This window comes from Anas acuta, chromosome Z (assembly GCF_963932015.1).
Source record: "Anas acuta chromosome Z, bAnaAcu1.1, whole genome shotgun sequence".
Lineage (NCBI taxonomy): Eukaryota > Metazoa > Chordata > Aves > Anseriformes > Anatidae > Anas > Anas acuta.
The window spans coordinates 17,662,404-17,681,734 of record NC_089017.1 but is presented as its reverse complement, the minus strand read 5'-3'; the positions used below and the strand labels follow the sequence as shown (position 1 = coordinate 17,681,734).

The 19,331-nt window shown below is 36.0% G+C and overlaps 1 protein-coding gene across 8 annotated transcripts in view; it reads left to right on the top strand.

Annotated features, from left to right (window-relative positions):
• ADAMTS6 (ADAM metallopeptidase with thrombospondin type 1 motif 6) overlaps window positions 1-19,331 on the top strand; it is a 153,501-nt gene that overhangs the window by 129,258 nt on the left and 4,912 nt on the right. For 7 of the 8 annotated variants that reach the window (XM_068666451.1, XM_068666455.1, XM_068666453.1 and 4 more), the window contains 4 exons: window positions 2,988-3,117; window positions 5,943-6,147; window positions 13,114-13,290; window positions 14,573-14,729. In XM_068666451.1, coding sequence (XP_068522552.1) covers window positions 2,988-3,117; window positions 5,943-6,147; window positions 13,114-13,290; window positions 14,573-14,729 — 669 coding nt within the window. Of the gene's footprint in view, window positions 1-2,987; window positions 3,118-5,942; window positions 6,148-13,113; window positions 13,291-14,572; window positions 14,730-19,331 lie in introns of those variants that run through there. The other variant, XM_068666456.1, reaches the window with a different exon arrangement.

The window sequence follows — 19,331 nt, the reverse complement described above, 5'->3', positions numbered from 1 at the left end:
CCAGGTAATTGGTTTATGTGGCTGACCTGTAAGACACTGTTGTGGCTTAACTGGCAGGCAGCTAAGCACCACACAGCCATTCGCTCACCCCTCTTCCCCGCCTCACCTCTCCCCTCCCCATCCCACATTGTGATGGGGTAGAAAATCAGGATAAAAAGGTAAAACTCATCAGCAGAGATAAAGGCAGTCTTTATCAGAACAGAAAATGAATGTAAAATAATGGTAATAATTATGATAAGGGAATAGACAAAGCAAGTGATGCACAATGCAGTTTCTTACCACCCGCTGACTGATGCCCAGCCAGACCCTGAGAAGCAGCCCCCACCCCAGCTAACACTCTCACTTCATTGTTCACCATGACCCCATATGTTACAGGACACCCCTCTGGTCAGCCTGGGCCAGCTGTTCTGGCCGTGTCTCCTCCCAGATCCTTGTGCACCCCCAGCCTCCTCACTGGCAGGGCAGCACAAGGAGCTGAAACATCTTTGTCTCAGTGTAAGCATTTTAATACAACAATTAAAACATTGGTGTGTTATCAGCATTATTCTTATCCTAAATGCAAAACACAGTACCATGCCAGCTACCAGGAAGAAAACTAAATCCCAGCTAAAACCAGAACAGACATATATCTCATATTAACAACTTTTTCATAAATAAAGCTTTCTTTACAATGATCATGATATTTATGGATAACCTGCGATGTCTAACATTTGTAACCTGATTGAGAGGGCCTACTTTGGGAAAGTTATGCGTAGGTATAATCAAAAAGGAGATCTCTTTCCCCCAGCAGTAAAGCTGGGGCTCTGGATTCAGGGACTGCAGTAAAGTGAAGACTCCATTATTAGGCAGGCACCTTTGGTCTCAGTATGGTTAATAATTTTGAAATGAGACAAGGTGGCATGTGCTTTTGAGAGCTGATGCTCAAAGTTATCACCTGCTAAACAGGCAGTGCATTAGAAGTGAGATGTTTAGTGACGAGTCTAACTCCTCTCCTGTTGGTCAGGAACATTTATGTTGAGGTTACACATTTTTCTGTGCTTAGGATCCAGACTGCAAGGTTCTCATGAGAGTATTTTGGATTAACAAGACTCTGTTTTTGTGTGAGTGGTAGTAACTATATTTTTCAGGATGCGATGACAGTTGCCTATTAAATAGCAATTCCCAGTTTCAGAATGAAGAGATTTCAACTGGGACTACATCTCCAGAAAAGTACTCTAGCTGTGTGCCAAAGAATAGTCAAAAAATCTAAAAAGGTAGGAAAAATGAGGACTTTTTAAACAAGTATTCCAGGTCATGGTGTAGCCAGGGATGCAAGACTTACGGGTCCAGTGGCAAGAAGACATTCATCTAGCACTGGCAGGTCTTGCTCTCAAGATGGTTTCTACATTTTACATTAGACTGTAATTGGACAACAACAGAAATAACCCAAGGGTTAGAAACTGCAGACTTGCCATGTAGGTGACTAAATTAACCAGTCACAGAAGTACGGTATGATCAAACTTACTGCTCCTGGATCTGTGACTTCATGAAAGAGTACATGCCATCTTCAAGACTATAGTGAAAAATGAGGTTTCTCTTCTCCACGTTCTTTGTGCATAACGTCAGAGAGACATATGTCTCACATCCTGTATGTCTTGTAACGTCGAAGAGACAATGCTTTTGTGCTTAGACTGGGACGCTTCTGTTTGTAGCTAAGCAGTATGCTTTATTAGCCAAACTTCAGGCATTTCCAGGTTAGGCTTGACTTACTTGGAAATAAATAGCTAAGTTCCATATAGGTCTAATCTTAGGAACCAAAGATTTGGTTCTTGTCCATAATGGATAACAAAAGAAACAATTGAAAGGTAAGTGGGCTGTTTAGTGTCTGAAAACCACATTTGTGTAATTAATCTTATTACTGTACGTGTCTATCTCCTATAAAATGCTTGTCTTAAAAAGAGACAAGGCTGTAAAGTAAGTTGGCACATATTTGAAGCCAGGATGTTTTATTTGTATGCATCTCAGATTTTGGAAAAAGTTAAGTAATTGCTTCTGTTTTTAAGAACATTTTAGGGCTTTTTTCAACTTGTATTGTACAAATAATCCTGTTATTTCAGTACTACGACCACTTGTGTTCAGTAAGAACTGAATATGAATTGCAGATCCACAATTGTATTATGCTAGCAAACATAAAGCTTGTTCTAAAAACAGAGAGAAGGCCACATGTACCACTGTTTTCAGCAATGCTTGGAGCTGCATTGTTATCATATATCAATGGTTCTTTAATGGCTTTCTTTAGATTCTGTTTTGTAAAAAGTAGAAAATCTGCCTAAAGTGTTACCTTGCAATGCTGTCTTGACAATGGTATGCCATTATGTTTTGGAAGTAATAATCAATTCTGAACAGCCTGTTGATGGTTAACATAATGAGAGAGGAGCTGGGAGTGCCAGGCAAAATGAGCATTCACAAAGACAAACTTCATCTTTCCGAATGAATAATACTTCTATTATTTTAATGAAGAAAATGTTTATAGGACGACACATATAAAATTGCAACACTGTATTCCAGTATTGCTGTCTTATTTTAAACCAGAGCACATAATAATTCTGCAGTGAAGGGTGACCACATTCTATTTGGTGATATTTTCTTTGGAAATCAGTGTCTTTTACCAAGATGGGAGGTTAGATGGAAATGGAGGTTGTTTTTTTTTTTTTTTTTTTTGCAATACACAAATAAAAACAATCTGTTAGTAAATCTATAAATATATTCCCTTTGTTTTAGAACACAACAGCAATTTGAGATCCTCTCAATGGGGTGGCCTAAAATTAAAAGAAAATGAAAGATTTTGTGTGGTCAGGGGCATTCAGTCAATTGGAATTCACATCCTTGAAGCATTCAACCAGTTAAAGAGGGATAGCAGGATTAATAATCAACAGGTGAAATACACTTTTATTCAACAAGCAGAAGAGTAAGAATGATTAATTAATGGTGTTTAATTCCATCCTAAGGTGTGCAGAAACAAGAGGTGGTGTGTAAAAGACTGGATGACAACTCTGTTGTACAAAACAATTACTGTGACCCTGACAGTAAGCCTCCAGAAAACCAAAGAGCCTGCAACACTGAGCCTTGCCCACCTGAGTAAGTCAGTTATCACTAAGATGGATCTGTTTTGCATAGATAGAAAAGCCGTTGTAATATATAATAAATCCTGTTGACCAAGTATGCTTAAAATTCTGATCTAGCATTAGAGATCTGTCCTACCAGAGATGCTATTTGTTTCGGGGTTTTGGTTATGGTTTCTAGTTCCTCTTGAATCAGTTGTGAAAGAAACATAATTCATCCTAGAAGAGGTCTGATCTGACTGAGAAACTGGCATTCAAACTACACAAAGCAACACAGACACTGTAAGTAAAAAGATACTGGCAAACAGTTTCTGAAGATGGAGGTGTAAGGTGTGGTTCCTAGTGCTCAGAACAGAACTGGAGAACATTCTTAAACTAATGACAGAAGAATCTTGAGGTGAGGGGAGACTTACTTTCCCATTATACTAAATGTTTACTGTATTTTTGCGTATTTGACTTTAAAATTTGGGTTGAAGTGTTCAGACTGGAAATGGTAAACCTAGAAACTGCTTAATAGACAAACCATTACTGGTAATAGTTACATCAAACAACTTTGTCTTCTTCAGGATTCTCAGCATTATACAGTAATACTGTGTGCCTTTAGGATTAGGTGCGTACTTGGTTAAGTCTATTTTGTTTTGTATTTAAGGATATCTTTTTGCTATATATTGAAAAGATAATTAAAAACACAGCAGCTCTTTTGTTCAAAAATAAAATTTGGCAAGAACCTATAGCATAGCTTAATCTTACTACAAAAACAGTTTAGAAACAGCTGTGATATTTTGCACTGGAAAATAATTTCAGCATTTGCACAAGAGTTCCTTTCTGAGATAAAAAATGAGAGGTACATTATTGTATTGTTGTATCAGGCCTCATTCATTCTCAAGCTCTGGTTAGCTTAAGTTCAGTGATATTTTGTACATACAGTTTAACTGGGTGTGAAAATCATTAATGCTGATTAGTGTAGATATCACAAAATAAGGAAATATTGTGGCCTCTTCTATATGTCTATTACAAACTGTATGTCCCCACTGCTTATCTGTAAATATGTGCTTATCCTACACATATGCTGCTTGTATAATACTGTTTACTGTGGCTGTAAGTGCACTAACTGAACTCTCACACCATGTACCTGAAAACAGAACTTGGGAAGTGGTCATGTTTTGTCAGTTCCTTTTTACCAAACAAATCCCTTTCCGTTCCTTTGTGTGATTTAATAGTTCAAAAAATAGCACATCTAAAATTGTGATAATATAGTTACTCTGACATACGTTTTTTGTTATTGGTTTGTTCTTTAAATGTCAGTTCAAAAACAAACAAAAAAGAAAAGAAACCACAAAGCAGGATGATTCTAGATTATACATTCAGTACAGCAGGGAAATCAGTGAACATGGTAAAAACCAACTCAGCAATGTTCAGAAAGTGGGTAGTAAGTCATATATAAGCATATACTTGCATATGTCAGAACAGCTGATCCCCTATCTGTCTTCACCCTGATGGTCCCCACAGGGTGAATACAAAGTGCCAAACTCCTAAGAAAGTATTCTTGATTCCTTAATTTTGCAAGTATTGTAGAAAGAGGTTGTTCAAATACTGTCTTTTGAGATAGTTGCCCTGAGAAGTTTGATCATTTTGGCTGGAAAATCTATCAGTCAGTAAGGCTTACTCTTTAAACAGAGTGGCCAGATATTTCCTGTTCTTAATTAATACAATTCTGATTTTCTTCTTGTGATTACCAAGAACTATGAAAATGAAAAGACCTATGTTACTCCACATAGTGAATGCCAGTTACATTATGTTTGAGGCTTCTGAACAACAGCAAAGACTATGTTTGTTCACATTGCAATAAGTGATGCCTAAAATTCCAGATTTTAAGAAAGGATACAGGACTATCTCTGGATCTTTTGGGCTGTTTCATAGTTCTCTTCCTAAAAGGTGAATAGCACTCTGTTGTGACAGAGTATAAACATAAAAGGTATCTGAGAATACTCTTGAGCAACTCATAGTATCAACTAATAATTAACAATACAGCCTCTCCAAAGCTCTGAAAACCACTTAATTCTCCCTGGCATTGTAAAAGCATAAGTTTGTTGAGAATCACAAATTAATTCTCTTTCACTGGGATAATGACAGAATATAGCATATGTTTGAATTACTCTGTCTTACTGGGCTCAAAATTGGCAGAAGAAAAATTGTTTCATTGATTCAGGTTCATAATAGAATACATTCAGTAACACAAAGTGCAGCAGCAAATACTTTTGGCTGAGGCTTCAGACAATGACATCTTACAAGGCCACTCCAAGTATACATCCAGGAACTGACATACCTGGCATTTTTGGCATGTTGCCAACATGCTATAGCATTCATAATTAACTCTCAGACTGATTCTGAGATGAAATTTCATTTTGTTGTAATGATATGAGAAAGGCAAACACCTAGGCTTATAACATATTTTTTAACCTACTGCAGTGGTTCCCAAACATTTCCAATTGCAAACCACTTTCAGATGGGTAATGTCATGCAAGTTCAGTGCAAATCTGCTTGAGTAACTGAAGTTTTGTCAGGATCAACTGTCCTTTCTAACTACTGTAGTCTAGGTTGGAAATTGCAGCTCTAGAAAAATATTAAGTAGTATTATTATTGGAAGATATGATTGCAGTAAGGCATAAATTAAAAAGTTCAGTGAAAAGAAACTAAGTTTCTACTTTATTTCACTCTGAATAGATGTATTGTTAACAATGATTTAGTTTTAGTAGTTTAAACTATTTGGATTATGGGTTTGTGCAATTATCTTATCAATTTCTGACGTGTTAATAGAATTTCCTAACGTTTTCTGTCCAGATGGTTTATAGGGGATTGGTCAGAATGCAGTAAGACCTGTGATGGAGGAATGCGTTCACGAACAGTTCTCTGCATCAGAAAGATTGGACCTTCTGAGGAAGAGACACTGGACAATACCAACTGCTTAACACACCGGCCTATTGAAAAAGAGCCCTGTAACAATCAGTCCTGTCCCCCACAGTGGGTCGCTTTGGACTGGTCAGAAGTAAGGAAATTTTGCTATGTAAACTCAATAAGACAAGAACTCTGACCACTGAATATTGGTACATTTCCTACTGCTGCTCAAAATGTAAATTATTAATGAAAAATTCAAAACCTAAATGAGTTGGATTATTGAAGCAGTCTTTGTCATTCATATTTCTTTCTTCTTTTCTTCTGTGTTGGCAGTTCTGTTATTTTGTCAAACGATTATGACCTGTTGCTATTAATCATAATAGAAAAATAGTAAAATATGAAATAGAATAGCAAAGTAATAAAAAAATAAAAACTAGATAAGCTTTCATTATCAGATCTTAAAGAAAAAGTCAATTTGCATTTCCATTGTTTCTTGAATGGGAAAATAGCTGGAGAGAAGAGTTGATGGGATTATACTATCAAAATCCAGAGTAAACTACAAGATTTTTTTTCTGAAGTAGCCATGCTCATGTAAAGCATCACCTTTTTTAGCAACATACTCTAAGTGGCAGACCCAAAAACTAGTATTCTCTTAACTGAAAAAAGCATCTTTTGTTCAATATGGTGATTTCCGTTTCAGCGTAAGTCCTTATAGTGATTCAAATATTAAACCTGAAGGATGTTAACCAGTGCAGCTGAAAGAAGACAGATTGGTTCAGTGATATATTTGAGTGGTACTCCATCACATGCAAATCACAATGCAAAAATGGCTCCATATTTTTTCAGATCCATCTGTCCTGGACTCTTATATCACCACTCTTTTTATCTCAATGTAGCCTTTGTAGTATTTACAAGTAAGGTTTTCCTGTCTATGGCCCTGCTGTCAAATGCAGCAATATAATATAATTACTCTGATAAATGGATTAAACTGTGTTTTAAAAATAATTAATTTGGAGCTGTCATACTGCTTCTTGGAAAATTATTCCTGAATTTCACTTTTTGAATTGCAAGAAATGTTCCAATTCCATACCAGTTTGTACATGTTTGCTTTTGTTATCTGAAACAAACCCTACTTCTTTTCCAGCTATTATTCATCAGAAAGGAATTAACCCTGATCACATTGTGCTTTCATGTTTCAGTTTGAAGTCTATATGTATTTCTACATGTTATCCCAAAGGCGATTTTGTATATGCCTTGTTATTTTGTTTCCTGCCTCTACTGAAAATAACTATAAGATATGGTGTATTGGTATACCTTTTTCTGTTCCACAAACATCACATAATGATTAGTTAAGCTATCTTACATTCTGTTAGTACATCCATAACTTTATCCTCCTTTTTTTTTTTTTTCATTTCATTTAGTGATTTACCAGTTTAAATAGAGATTCTTGTTTGTTTGTTTGTTTTTTAATGGTTCTCTTTGAACTGTAAGGGTTCTTTTTGTACTGTCAAATTTCACTTCATTTTAGTTATTCTTGTCCTCAAGGTTTCCAGTTCTTTCTTTAAAGCATACCTCTTTAGCACCAAGGTCAGTTAGTTACTTGTGCTAGCTGCTAATTTCTGTAATTTCAGTAACACGACGAATTAAACCACTGTTGCATGAGTATCTATCATTAAGTAAACTATAAAGAAATATGAATTAGATCCAGTCTCATGACTGATCCTATAAGGTCTTTGCAGATAGCATCTCTGAAACACCATTGAGGATAACCACTTGACTGAAGGCCAGAGGTTAGAAATCTTATGCTTCCTCGTTCTGAAAAAAAATAAATAAAAAAAAATTGTAGGAGTAAACTGGAATAATCTTATCAATGATAAACCCATGATTCATTATATCCCGTTTCCTGTATACTTGCTTGTCTTGAAAAGAGTCTTTCATTCAAAATAAACGTGCTTGTGATTGCACAGATCTCTTCTATCCACAGATAGTTTTATCTCCAAAAATCATTGCAACCTCTGGAAATTCAAAGCACGAAGAAGGAGGCCTACCAGCCTTACTCTGAGTGGCCATACCTGTAGTACTGATCAGCTCTTTCCATATTTTTTAATACAGGTTCATAGAACAGTTGAAATTGGAAGGGACCTCTGGAGGTCATCTTGCCTAACTGTCCTGCTCAAGCAGAGGCACCTAGAATCAGTTCCCCCGGACCATGTCCAGCTGGCTTTTGACACCTCCAATTACGGAGTCTTCATTCTTTATTAGTAATAATAGTCTAAACATTATGGCAGAACTTAAAAGTAGTAATATTTTCATGTGTTGTGAGCTACCACAGAAGGTGTTGAGGTTCATTTCCTTCCTTTCTGGATCTCATGCCTATATAATCTCCATGTGTTCTTCTCAGATGAAGAAACTACTTGTGTAGACTTTTTTCTCCATTATGTACATTATTTTTCTTTGAACAAAAGAAAATGTGTTACTATGCTATACTCTTCAACTGTTCGGTTTTGTTTCATGAGGAGTTAATTGTCATTTCAGTGAACTTCTATGTAAAGAAAGTTATTTTTTTTTAAATACAGTGTGAACTTTTGACTTTTTGTTTTGTTTTGTTTTCAGTACTTTATCATACAGATGTTTTTGGTTCTAAACCTCCTGTTATTTGTACCAGGTTTTGTAAATTATTTGATATCATAGAACAGATATCTTTCACAGATTATACCTGGATCTGTCTCTAGTTCTATACAGTTTTAACATAACAGATATATATTTTTTAATCGATTCTATAAAAAGTTATCAGTTTTATATCTTGAAACCTCTAGGAAGAAACATTTATTTCAGAAGCTTTTATCAGTTTAGAGCAGGACTTCATGAAATGACACAGTGAATTTTAAAATATGTCTTGGTCTACATGTGGAACATTTTTTTTTTTACCCCACTGTTGGCTGGCATTTCACACAAGAAATAGGGAATTTAAATCAAGGCAGAAAATATTTTAAATGGTTCTTGTCCTTATCTAAAAAAGTATATAGCATATTGCAGTCTGTCAAGAATGAATTTGACTTCGAAGGAGCAGAAGGGGAAAGAGCTAGAAGGAAAGAATGGATGAGTAGAAAAGGATGTTCAGTTGAAAACGCACATCGTATCTGTGGCATTGATAGTTTTAAGCTCTTTGTGACCATTACCATGGTACTTCATTTCTGGTTGGAATATTTGGACATTGTCTCAATACTAACATGTAGTAGTATCTATTTGACAAATTATGGAGCCATACATACATGTTCTAAATACTATCAAATATAAGCATTCCCTTGTTGTGGCTTTCTGCAGACTTTGCTGACTCTTATATTATCGTTGAAAATGTCAACATAGGAGCTTTCACATCCAACCTTTTATAGAGGTGTAATGTGTTATAATTTTGAACACAAATATTCTCATCTAAAGGTAAAAGCTCTGCTAAGCATCTGGTTGTGAAAAAGTGCTGACTTCTTTCTTGTACGAATTTTGCCTGATGATAACGTTTTAATATAACGAGGAAAAAAGCTTTTTTTTTCTGCTCAGTGTTCCTAGAAAGATAATATATATATAAATCCCGTTAGTAATATACTTCAAATATATATATTTATATGATTTTCTGACAGAAGCATGAAAATGCTGCCTCTGTTTTTGTACAGAAAACGAGAGTGAAAATAGAAGAGTCAAATAGTGCTTCCCTTGAAGCCAGTGGAAAATTTTGCTACATTTCTCTGGAATGCAAGGTCTAAAGCTTTGCTTTTATATGAAAAATAAGCAATACTAGGTAAAATTAATAAATTTTAAAAATCTTTCATATACTAATGTAGTTGTTGAGCATCAGTATATTTACATTTTTTTACTTTACATGGTAATTAACAATAAATTAATTAACAAGAAATTTTCTATCTTGTAGGACAGAGAAACAAATTTATTTTGTAAACATAGAGATTAGTTGATGTCTTTAAGAGAAGGGCAGGAGCCCTGGAAGTGTTTCAGGCCAGGTCTGATGGGGCTTTGAGCAACCTGATGTAGTGAAAGGTGTCCTTGCCTATGGCAGGGGGCATGGAATTAGATGGTCTCTTCCTACCCAAAGCATTCTGTGATACTGTGTTTCTATAAGAATACCCACACCTGTATTAAAACTGACAGTGGCTTGTCCAGCAGAATGTAATCATTGTAGTCAATAGATGTAGTATTTTGGATTTCAGTCAAATTTTCAATATTGTTTCTCACAGTATCCTTCTGAACAAGATGTCCAGCATACAGCTAGACAAAACAACTGGCTGTTGGGGGTTGGGCTCAGAGTGTTTGTAGGAAATAGGGTTACATCTAGTTGGCAGCCAGACACTAGTGGGCTTCCACAGGGTGCCTTTTTGGGGCCAGATCATTTTCATGTTTTCATAATTGACTTGGGTGCAAGATTTGAAGGCATACTTAGGAAGTTTGTGGATGGCTTTAAATTAGGAGGAGCTGTTGACTCTGCCAAAGGTAGAAAGGGCTTGCAGAGAAAGTTTGACACACTAGGGGGGCTGGGCAATCCCCAACCATATGAAGTTTAACAAGAGTAAGTGCCAGATTCTGCACCTGGGATGGGGCTACTCTGGCTGTATGTACAGGTTGTGGGACAAGAAGCTGGAGAGCAGTCCCATGGGATCTGGGGGTCCTGGCTGATGACAAGTTGAACATGATCCAGCAGTGTGCCCTGGCAGCAAAAGGATCAACTCTGTACCCTGGACTGCATCAGGCACAGCACTGCTAGCTGATCGGGTCATGGGAAGGGATTGTCCTGCTCTGCTCTGTGCTAGCGTGGCCTCACCTTGAGTACTGTGTGCAGTTTTGGGTATATAAGAAAGACATGAAACTGTTAGTGAATGTCTAAAGGAGTGTCTAAAGGAGGGCTACAAAGATGTGAAGGGTCTAGAGGGCAAGATGTATGAGTGACTGAGGCTCCTTGGTTTGCTCAGCCCCAAGCAGAGCAGGCTGAGGGGAGGCCTCATGGCGGCCTGCAGCTCCCTCACGAGGGGAGCGGAGGGGCAGGCGCTGAGCTCTGCTCTCTGGGGACAGCGACAGGACCCGAGGGAACGGCATGGAGCTGGGACAGGGGAGGGTCAGGCTGTGGGTTAGGGAAAGGGTCTGCACCCAGAGGGTGGTCGGGCATGGGGACAGACTCCCCAGGGCAGTGGGCACAGTACCACGTTACCAAGGCTGTCGGAGTTCCAGAAGTGTTTGGACAAAGCTCTCAGACATCTGGTCTGATTTTGGGGTGGTCTTGTGTGGAGCCAGGAGTTGGACTCAATGATCCTTGTGGGTTCCTTCCAGCTTGGGATGTGATATGATTCTATAATTCTTGCGTAACATCAACTTAAAAAAATTAATACTTTGAAGTAGTTGAGGTGAGTTCTTCTGCCCACTGTAAATTACTTCTGTATATTTCTAGATAATAAAATAGCAAAAATAAAGATTTCTTGGGAAGAACCTTATCAGAGACAAGTAAATTTATTTTGCATTCACATTACTGTTAGTCATGACTTCCACTGAGTCAAAAATTCAACAGGCGTGTGATAGTGAGGAACATGATTTTCTGTTTTTCTTTGAATGGGTATTTTGTCTTTCACATGCTTTGGAGACATACATTTGTGTTAACTTCTGTGGATGATTTTTGGTTTTGGTGATTCAGTATTATTGTAGGCAGCCTGTTTCCTTACTTTGCTTTCAGTTCTGGGTACAGGGTGTAGTCCATCTTACTTAGTGGAATTTTTACTACGAGTAACTCCAAAAAGTTTTTTTGGTACAAGTAGCTGAAAAATTTTCCTCAAGTTGCAGTTTAGACATAGATTTAAAAATATGTTTTCAAACAAGACTAGAAGAAAGATACACCTAAACTCCAGTGCTGATCCTCAAACTCTTGTTTATTTGCTACCATATTCTTGGGATTATAAAACTCCATAGGCACACTGAATTTTGACATTTATTTAACTGATTATCGAAAGTTCGACTTTTTGCCTGTCTTGATGCATAAGAGAAGCTGAGTGCCAACCTCTTCCCAAAGTCACGCAGTGATTCACATGCTAGATATTTCTCCACATATCCTCTCCAAAGGCCTCTATTTAGAAGACATTCTTTCAGCATGTCTAACGATCTGAGTTCTCAGCTGGTGATAGCTTGCTATTTGTGTTTTTATAGTATTTCAGGTTTTAGAATGCACCACCCAAAGTGCAGAACACAACCCTCTGCAACTCTGAGGTTCAAGTCTTTCTGTCTCCTGCTGTTTCTCAAAGTGAACTGATCACAAATCTGTAGACTACCCTTATGATGGTGGTAGGTCCTTCCAGCCTTCTCTCTCTTTCCTGTTGGCTTTCACAGAATGCTCCATTGCCAGGAAGAGGAGATTGAATGCAAGTAATTTTTAAGCACTGAGCTAGGAAGGGGCACTTGCTTCCAGTTCCTGCTTTAAGGTTTTATGCATTTTATTTGATTTTTTTTGGGGGGAAAACATGCAATATTCCACAGAATTCGGACCAAAATAAGTTATGATTATGACACGGCGGACCTGACATATTCATTCTCATTCTCTTTTGATCTCTATTTAGCATCAATATTTAATTCTTTCTTCATTTCAGCCAGGCAGATTTTTCTTCTCTTCCTCCCCTCCTTCTCCTAGTTTTCTAGTAGACACATGCTTAGGGTGTACAAGATTTGTGTTAAAAAAAAAAAGTAGAACTGAGTTCTACTTTGTTTCTGAAATAATTACACTCAAGTTTGTTTCATAATAATGATGCATGTGGCAGCGCTTTTTACTTTACAGCAAAGTGCTTATCTTAAACCTAACCTAAAGGTTTTCATGTACAAAAGCAAATAATAGAGACACATAAATAGCAAAGGAAATGTACTTTTATTAAATTAAACTTATAAAAGATTTAACTTAATAAAGCAGTCAGCAGCCAGCTTGTTTGTGTTTCTAATAATTTTAAAACTACCATTTTGGGAAAATTATAGTTTATTTGTAAGAACATAAATATATCCTTCAACTTCTCCATACTATTTCTTAAAACTTGTACTGACCTTTTACTGGAATTTTCATTATTTGTTTGTACCAATATTTTTTCAGTGCACGCCAAAGTGTGGTCCAGGATTTAAACACCGAATTGTTCTGTGCAAAAGCAGCGATCTTTTAAAAACTTTTCCAGCTGCTCAATGCCAAGAGGAAAGTAAACCTCCAGTCCGCATCCGCTGCAGTTTAGGTCGATGTCCTCCTCCTCGCTGGGTTACTGGAGACTGGGGACAGGTAAGATAGTCCATATAAGCATTTACTGCTGTTAGTCTCCTACTCATTATGTATCAGGCTCTACCACCTACTAAGCATAAATGTGTTACTGGAAATGAATAAGGGATGGTTCCCATGACTGAAGGGAAAGCTATTCATCAGTTTATTTCAGATTGAAATATGGTGCAGAGTGATTATTGTCGGCTGAACTATAAAGGATTTGTTGACAATAATCTGGTCTCTGCTGCATGAGTTTCCATATGCATGCTTTAAAAATAAACTAGTCCTTACTAAAGTTTAATAGAAGGGGAATTTGCAATACAGCAATGTTGCAAGCTGTAGTAGTTTTAACACATAAAGAATTTAATTTGAGAAACTTCATGGAAATACAAAGCCATTTTAGTATATTTTTCTGTACAGAAAGGTACATAGCAGCCCGAAGAACTGATTTTTTTTTTTTTTTTTTATAATTTTGTATAAAGTATGCTTAATTATTGAGGTTCTAAATTGATTGTTACAGCACAGGTTGAATGGTGCTGCCAGTTATTGAGTATTCCTAAATAGGATGTACTGAGTTTCTTTGCTTTTTTTTTTTTTTTTTTAATCTTAATTATGATAAAAGGGCCTGTTATTAAATTACATGTATAACTTGATATTTTATAAATTTGCTGATAAATTTGCCTGTAGTGAAAATAAAACACTTCAGCAGATTAACTAATCAGGAAACAATCGTTTGTGGTATTACAGTATAATTCATTTGCAGTCCATCTTTTCTTTTACATTAATTGTTCAGATACATTTTTATCTTAAATTGATCTAAGTCTCAAAACCACTGTTTAGATACAGAAATTCAAAAACGTTTGGAAACCACAAAGTATTTTTGTTTGAAAGATACTTCTCTTTGTTCCTAGAAAAATTCTGTTAGCAGATTTGAATTCTTGTTGTCCTTGGTTTTTTTCTTCTCTTTGTTCTAAACTAGATGATTTCTCTATTGAAAATATGCACTTAACCTCATACATGATATATGAAATAGTGTAAATTTTATTCTCTTACCTCAAATCTGAGCAGTTTAAGAAGCTAACATTGCACTGTTTTATTTTCTTTGAAAGACAAATGCTTGTATACTGTCAGAAAAGAAACATCCTAAATATTTTATGAAAATAGTTTTCTGTATTAACCTAGAAAATTGCCTGTATGTACATAGGCAAATGTGCACATTTGTTCCTGACTGCTCTCCTGTTGTCTTGCTTTATTATTAAAAGTTGAATCTGAGTTGTTTTACTTTTTTATGTCTTATTGTTAGTGTTCTGCACAATGTGGTCTTGGGCAACAGATGCGAACAGTACAGTGCCTCTCATATACCGGACAAGCATCTAGTGAGTGTCCAGAAACACTTAGACCTCCATCAATGCAGCAGTGTGAAAGCAAATGTGACAGTACTCCCATTTCCAACACGGAAGGTAAGTTTGCCATCTTAAGATAATGTAGTCTGAGTGAAAAGAAAGAAAGAGTGAAGTGGTCAGTATTACTGCATTCATTTATTATTAGAAATCTACATTATATCATTGCCCAGACTGACTTAATTTTTTTTTGCAATTATTGTCTAATTAGTCAATGTAGTTCAAAGGTGAAGTCAGTGAGAAGCTACATGCTACATACAGGTTCTTTGTTTAAACAAACAAGCAAACAAACCATATGTAGGCACGGACAAATTGCTATCATTTTGTGTCATTAATCTTTCAATCTTTATATTGGTGAATGGAAATGTTCATGATAGCAGGGATAACATGATATGTTTCTTAATCCATTGAGTTTGTACTCACTCCATCAGCAGTGGAGCAGGCAAAATTATTTAATCACATGTTCGTTGAAAAACATTTAATGCTACATGATGTAACAATTCTGTTTTTATACTTTGACTGACTTATCAGCTTCTTCTAATTAACTTTAAATTTCCTGAATTCATAATGCCTGTTTGAAATAATTTCAGTATGTTTACACAATACAAACTAATTTAATCAGACTATTATCTGTCTTCATCATAACATAATTTATGTTACAGATATATTAGATAATAATGTCAAAATAAGTGTGTTAATGTTTATGAAGGGTTCCAGGTCTGGACTCATAAATTCCCCGTGTAAACCTCTTGGGAAATTCTGTCTTCAAAGTAGAATTTGAGTGCTAGGCAGCAAAAAGTTTCCTTGTTGATCATAAAAATCTAGAATAGTTGTTCACCAGATGATTACATTCCATTTTGTGTGGAAGGGAAAAAGCAGTCAAAGATCATCATAATAAATCACAGAATCACAGAATTTCTAGGTTGGAAGAGACCTCAAGATCATCGAGTCCAACCTCTGATCACGAAACATTGAAATCACGAAACATTGCACAGCAATTGTAGTTCTTTTAAAAGAAGTATTCCCCAAATTGTGAGTGCTTCACTTGACAATCTCAATATCACTACTCCTTTAGCATAATTAATGTAAATGGAGTGGCTTTTGCAGTGGTTCTCCAACTGTACTGTAGGTTGATGTCCTGTTTATATGGAACAAGTGCTCAGATTTTTACTTAAAAAAAAAAAAAAAAAAAAAGGAAAAAAAGGCTAGTCTTTCCTTATTTGACATTCATGTAATAACATTCTGTATCCATTTAGGCTCACACCGTAGCTTCAAAATTGTCATAAAAGTCTGTCAATGTAGACATCTTAATGAAAGAGAGAATACTAAAATCTTCCTAGAAGTACACTGATAATTGATTGTGAGCAATTTTTCACTTGGAGTTTTTAATTTTAAATAGACACTCATCATCCCATGTTTTCATTAGAAATACATCATCATAATAGAGTTTTCCTTGGTCACTTTAATTTCCATTGCTATGTTTAGTACTCTTAAGTAATTCCTAGACAATTATTATCAATGTAGGAAACTTCCTCTCCTTTAAGCTCAACAGCTAGCTGTTATTTTATTTCCAAACACAGAAGTTGTCTTTTTTCCAAAGTAATGAAGGTAGTAAAATATTTTTAAGTGTGCATGATTAAGTCTTAGTCTCCTCTTCAAGATGAAAAGGTCAAGTCATTGCGTTAGTAATTCTTTAACACTGGGAAAATAAGGCGATCTGTTTTTCCTGTCTGGGATTTTCTGTCTGAGATATATGAATACTTAATGTTCATGGACTTATTTAAAGAAGAGCTGTGCAGGGTAGCTATGAAAAGCAAGTCTGTTGGCTGTAGTGTTTTCCAGAGACCCAGACCTTCACTGGAACGTTGTTGGGATCCACAGAATGAAAAAAGTTGAAAAACGCTTACATGGTATTCCAGCTGGACTTCAGCAAATAAATCCTAGGAGTAATTAAAAGGAAGAAGATGCTAGGACAATCTTGTCCAATAGAAAGACAGTCATATTGCCACTTAGCACCCCATTTTTGTTTTCGTCCCACACTGAAGGTCTTTACTGGAAACCACTGATTATTTGTAAGTGGTTAAGTGGCTCAAATGGCTCAGAAGTAAATCTCAGAATTTACTTACCAATTTAAAATACCTACATCCTTTCAGAAGAACCTAGCTGCAATCCATGAAATAATAAGGGTGCCTTATCCCAAAGTAAGACAAAAAAATGTTTTCACGTTATTTTTTTCAATATTTTTGTAATCATTTCTTAAATATAAATCCTAATTTATAAACATTTCAGAACTATTAAATACTGAATATAAGAAGCACAAACTGAGTATTCGCAAAATAATGTGCCTGTATTGCACATTTTCTGTTTGTACTTGGGCCTTAAAAATCCTTAGACAAAAGAGAAGCTGACAACTCTTTGTGCATCTGTGTAGCAGTGCCTATCTGCCTGCACATAGGGACTTAGTCTGCATGCCATCCAGAATTATTATGTTGTGCTTTGGGCTCCACTGTGGGGAAAAAGCACCCTCAGCAACCAGTCATTGCTTTGCAGAAGGGTTGGGCTTGCTGAGTGAATTCCCTTCCTATTTCAAACTGTAGTGAATTTCCTGGTTCCCTTCACTCCCAAAATTCTAGTGCTAGCCAGTGGGACCCAAACTTCTGAACAACTTAGTTTTGCTAACCCAAGATAAGAAAGTACATATTTTTCAGCACATTTTTCAGCAAGTATAATGATCATATAGGTAAAGTTTGGAAGTGCTTTCTTGGGGAAAGTGTAGGTTGTTTACATTAAATAATAGTCAAAATTCTGGGGATATAGGATTAGTAAAAGAAAATTAACATGTATCTTGTCACATTAAACATCTCCTTTAGCTCTTTGTTTTCAGTAAACTCTTCCCTGGAGATTTAGAACATTGTAGATAAGGTTTTGAGGCAGCTGCTGAGTACCATTACATTCAAAGCTGGAATTGCACTCCAGACAGCATGTACCACACGATTTGAAATGTATTCAGAATGATTTTATTCTCTAAGTATGTATGTCTGCTGAATCTAGACTGCTAAACGCCACCTGAAACTTTACATGACAAACTATTTAATCTATGTTTATGTCATTTCAGTTTCCCTTGTATTTTTTGTGGTAAGCCTTTGCAGTCTCTTTAGTTGACAGCACTGTGACATTCTCTGCTTTATTACTGTAATACGATACTTGGTATCATAATATTGTCTGATCTGACAAGGAAAGGAGAGATTAATATATGTAGTTTATTGAAACTTGCTAACAGTAGTTACTAGGAACAAAAAGAGCTCTGCTAAACCTCTTCCATTCAACGACAGTCCTGTGAAGAATAGGCTACTTCATCAACCTCTGTATCTATTTCAAAACTGATATTTAAAACAGAAGTTGTGGGCACCTTCCAGGATATTGTCTCACTGCTGTCCAAATGGCACTGGCTGAATAGTGTCCAGGTTTAGTCAAGAGGAAGAAAAACATTAAGAAACATGAAATGGGATAATTTCAAATCCTACTTTTAGCAAAAATATAGTTAGTGGCTTTTCCTGTATTTAACTAAACATGGTGTGTATGGGGTTATTTGGGGGTTTGAATAAACTTTTACATCTCATCAAGATCAAGTGAACCTTTTTATTCCTCATTTTATTTATAAATTACTACTTTTCTCTCCTATGTTCTCAGTGGTAATAAACACAGGGACCTGAAATATTTCTGGAATATATTTGACCTCTTTTGGGAAGAGTTTTTGAAATAAAGTAGTGACCACATGCAGTTGCAAATGGAGAAACATGCCTCTTTCAAACAGCTATGCTCAATGTGTTTTCTCCTGACATCCAACTCTGTTTTCAAATAGAGAATTAAAAATTAGAAAAATAGTGCATAAAACAAAAGGTAGTTAAAGAATTACAATGAAAGCACTATATGTGAGTTAATAAAATAAAAATTAAAATCATTTCATGCTTTTACTTGTCTAGCTAAAAGCATGCACGTGGGCATTGTCAGAAGTACTATTAAGTACAGACCCTGAGTTCAGCCCCACTAATGCTTTCCTAGGTTCAAATACTAAAAAGTCTCATCTGCATATAACTTTCTACTACAGCATCCTTGCAGCTTGAACCCCACTGCTCATAGCTACCTTTTCTGGAGGAAAAATATGTATATAGAAGACAAATAGGAGTAGCTGAAGGATTGTACGTCCAGATTGTGTTTGTTTCACTATTACTTCTTGGATGGCTTGTGTGTCTCTGTTGTCTTTTTCATACATAGTTTGCAGACACTTGGGATTCAAGGACTTTTGTTCTGTCAGGCCTTTGAGCAACAAGATCCTGGCCTTCATTAAAGTCTTCACTTTTAGACAGTAAATCAACACAGTATCTGATAATGTTCAGTGTACAGCTAGATCCAGTCCTTTTTATTCACATTTTCTTTATACCTATTTAATTTGAGAAAGATTGTAGAAGAAATGAAGTATCGAATGCAACCTTGAAAACTTACAGCATTCCGAGACAAATTATTTTCTGAAATAATCCTTCCTACATCATTTCAGATTTGTGGGTTTTGCTTTTTCTGTGTATACATCTCTTCCTTTTTCCTACCCACAAAACAAGGCTCCTTGCCAAAGTCCTATTTTAATATCAGCCTGGAAAAAAAAAT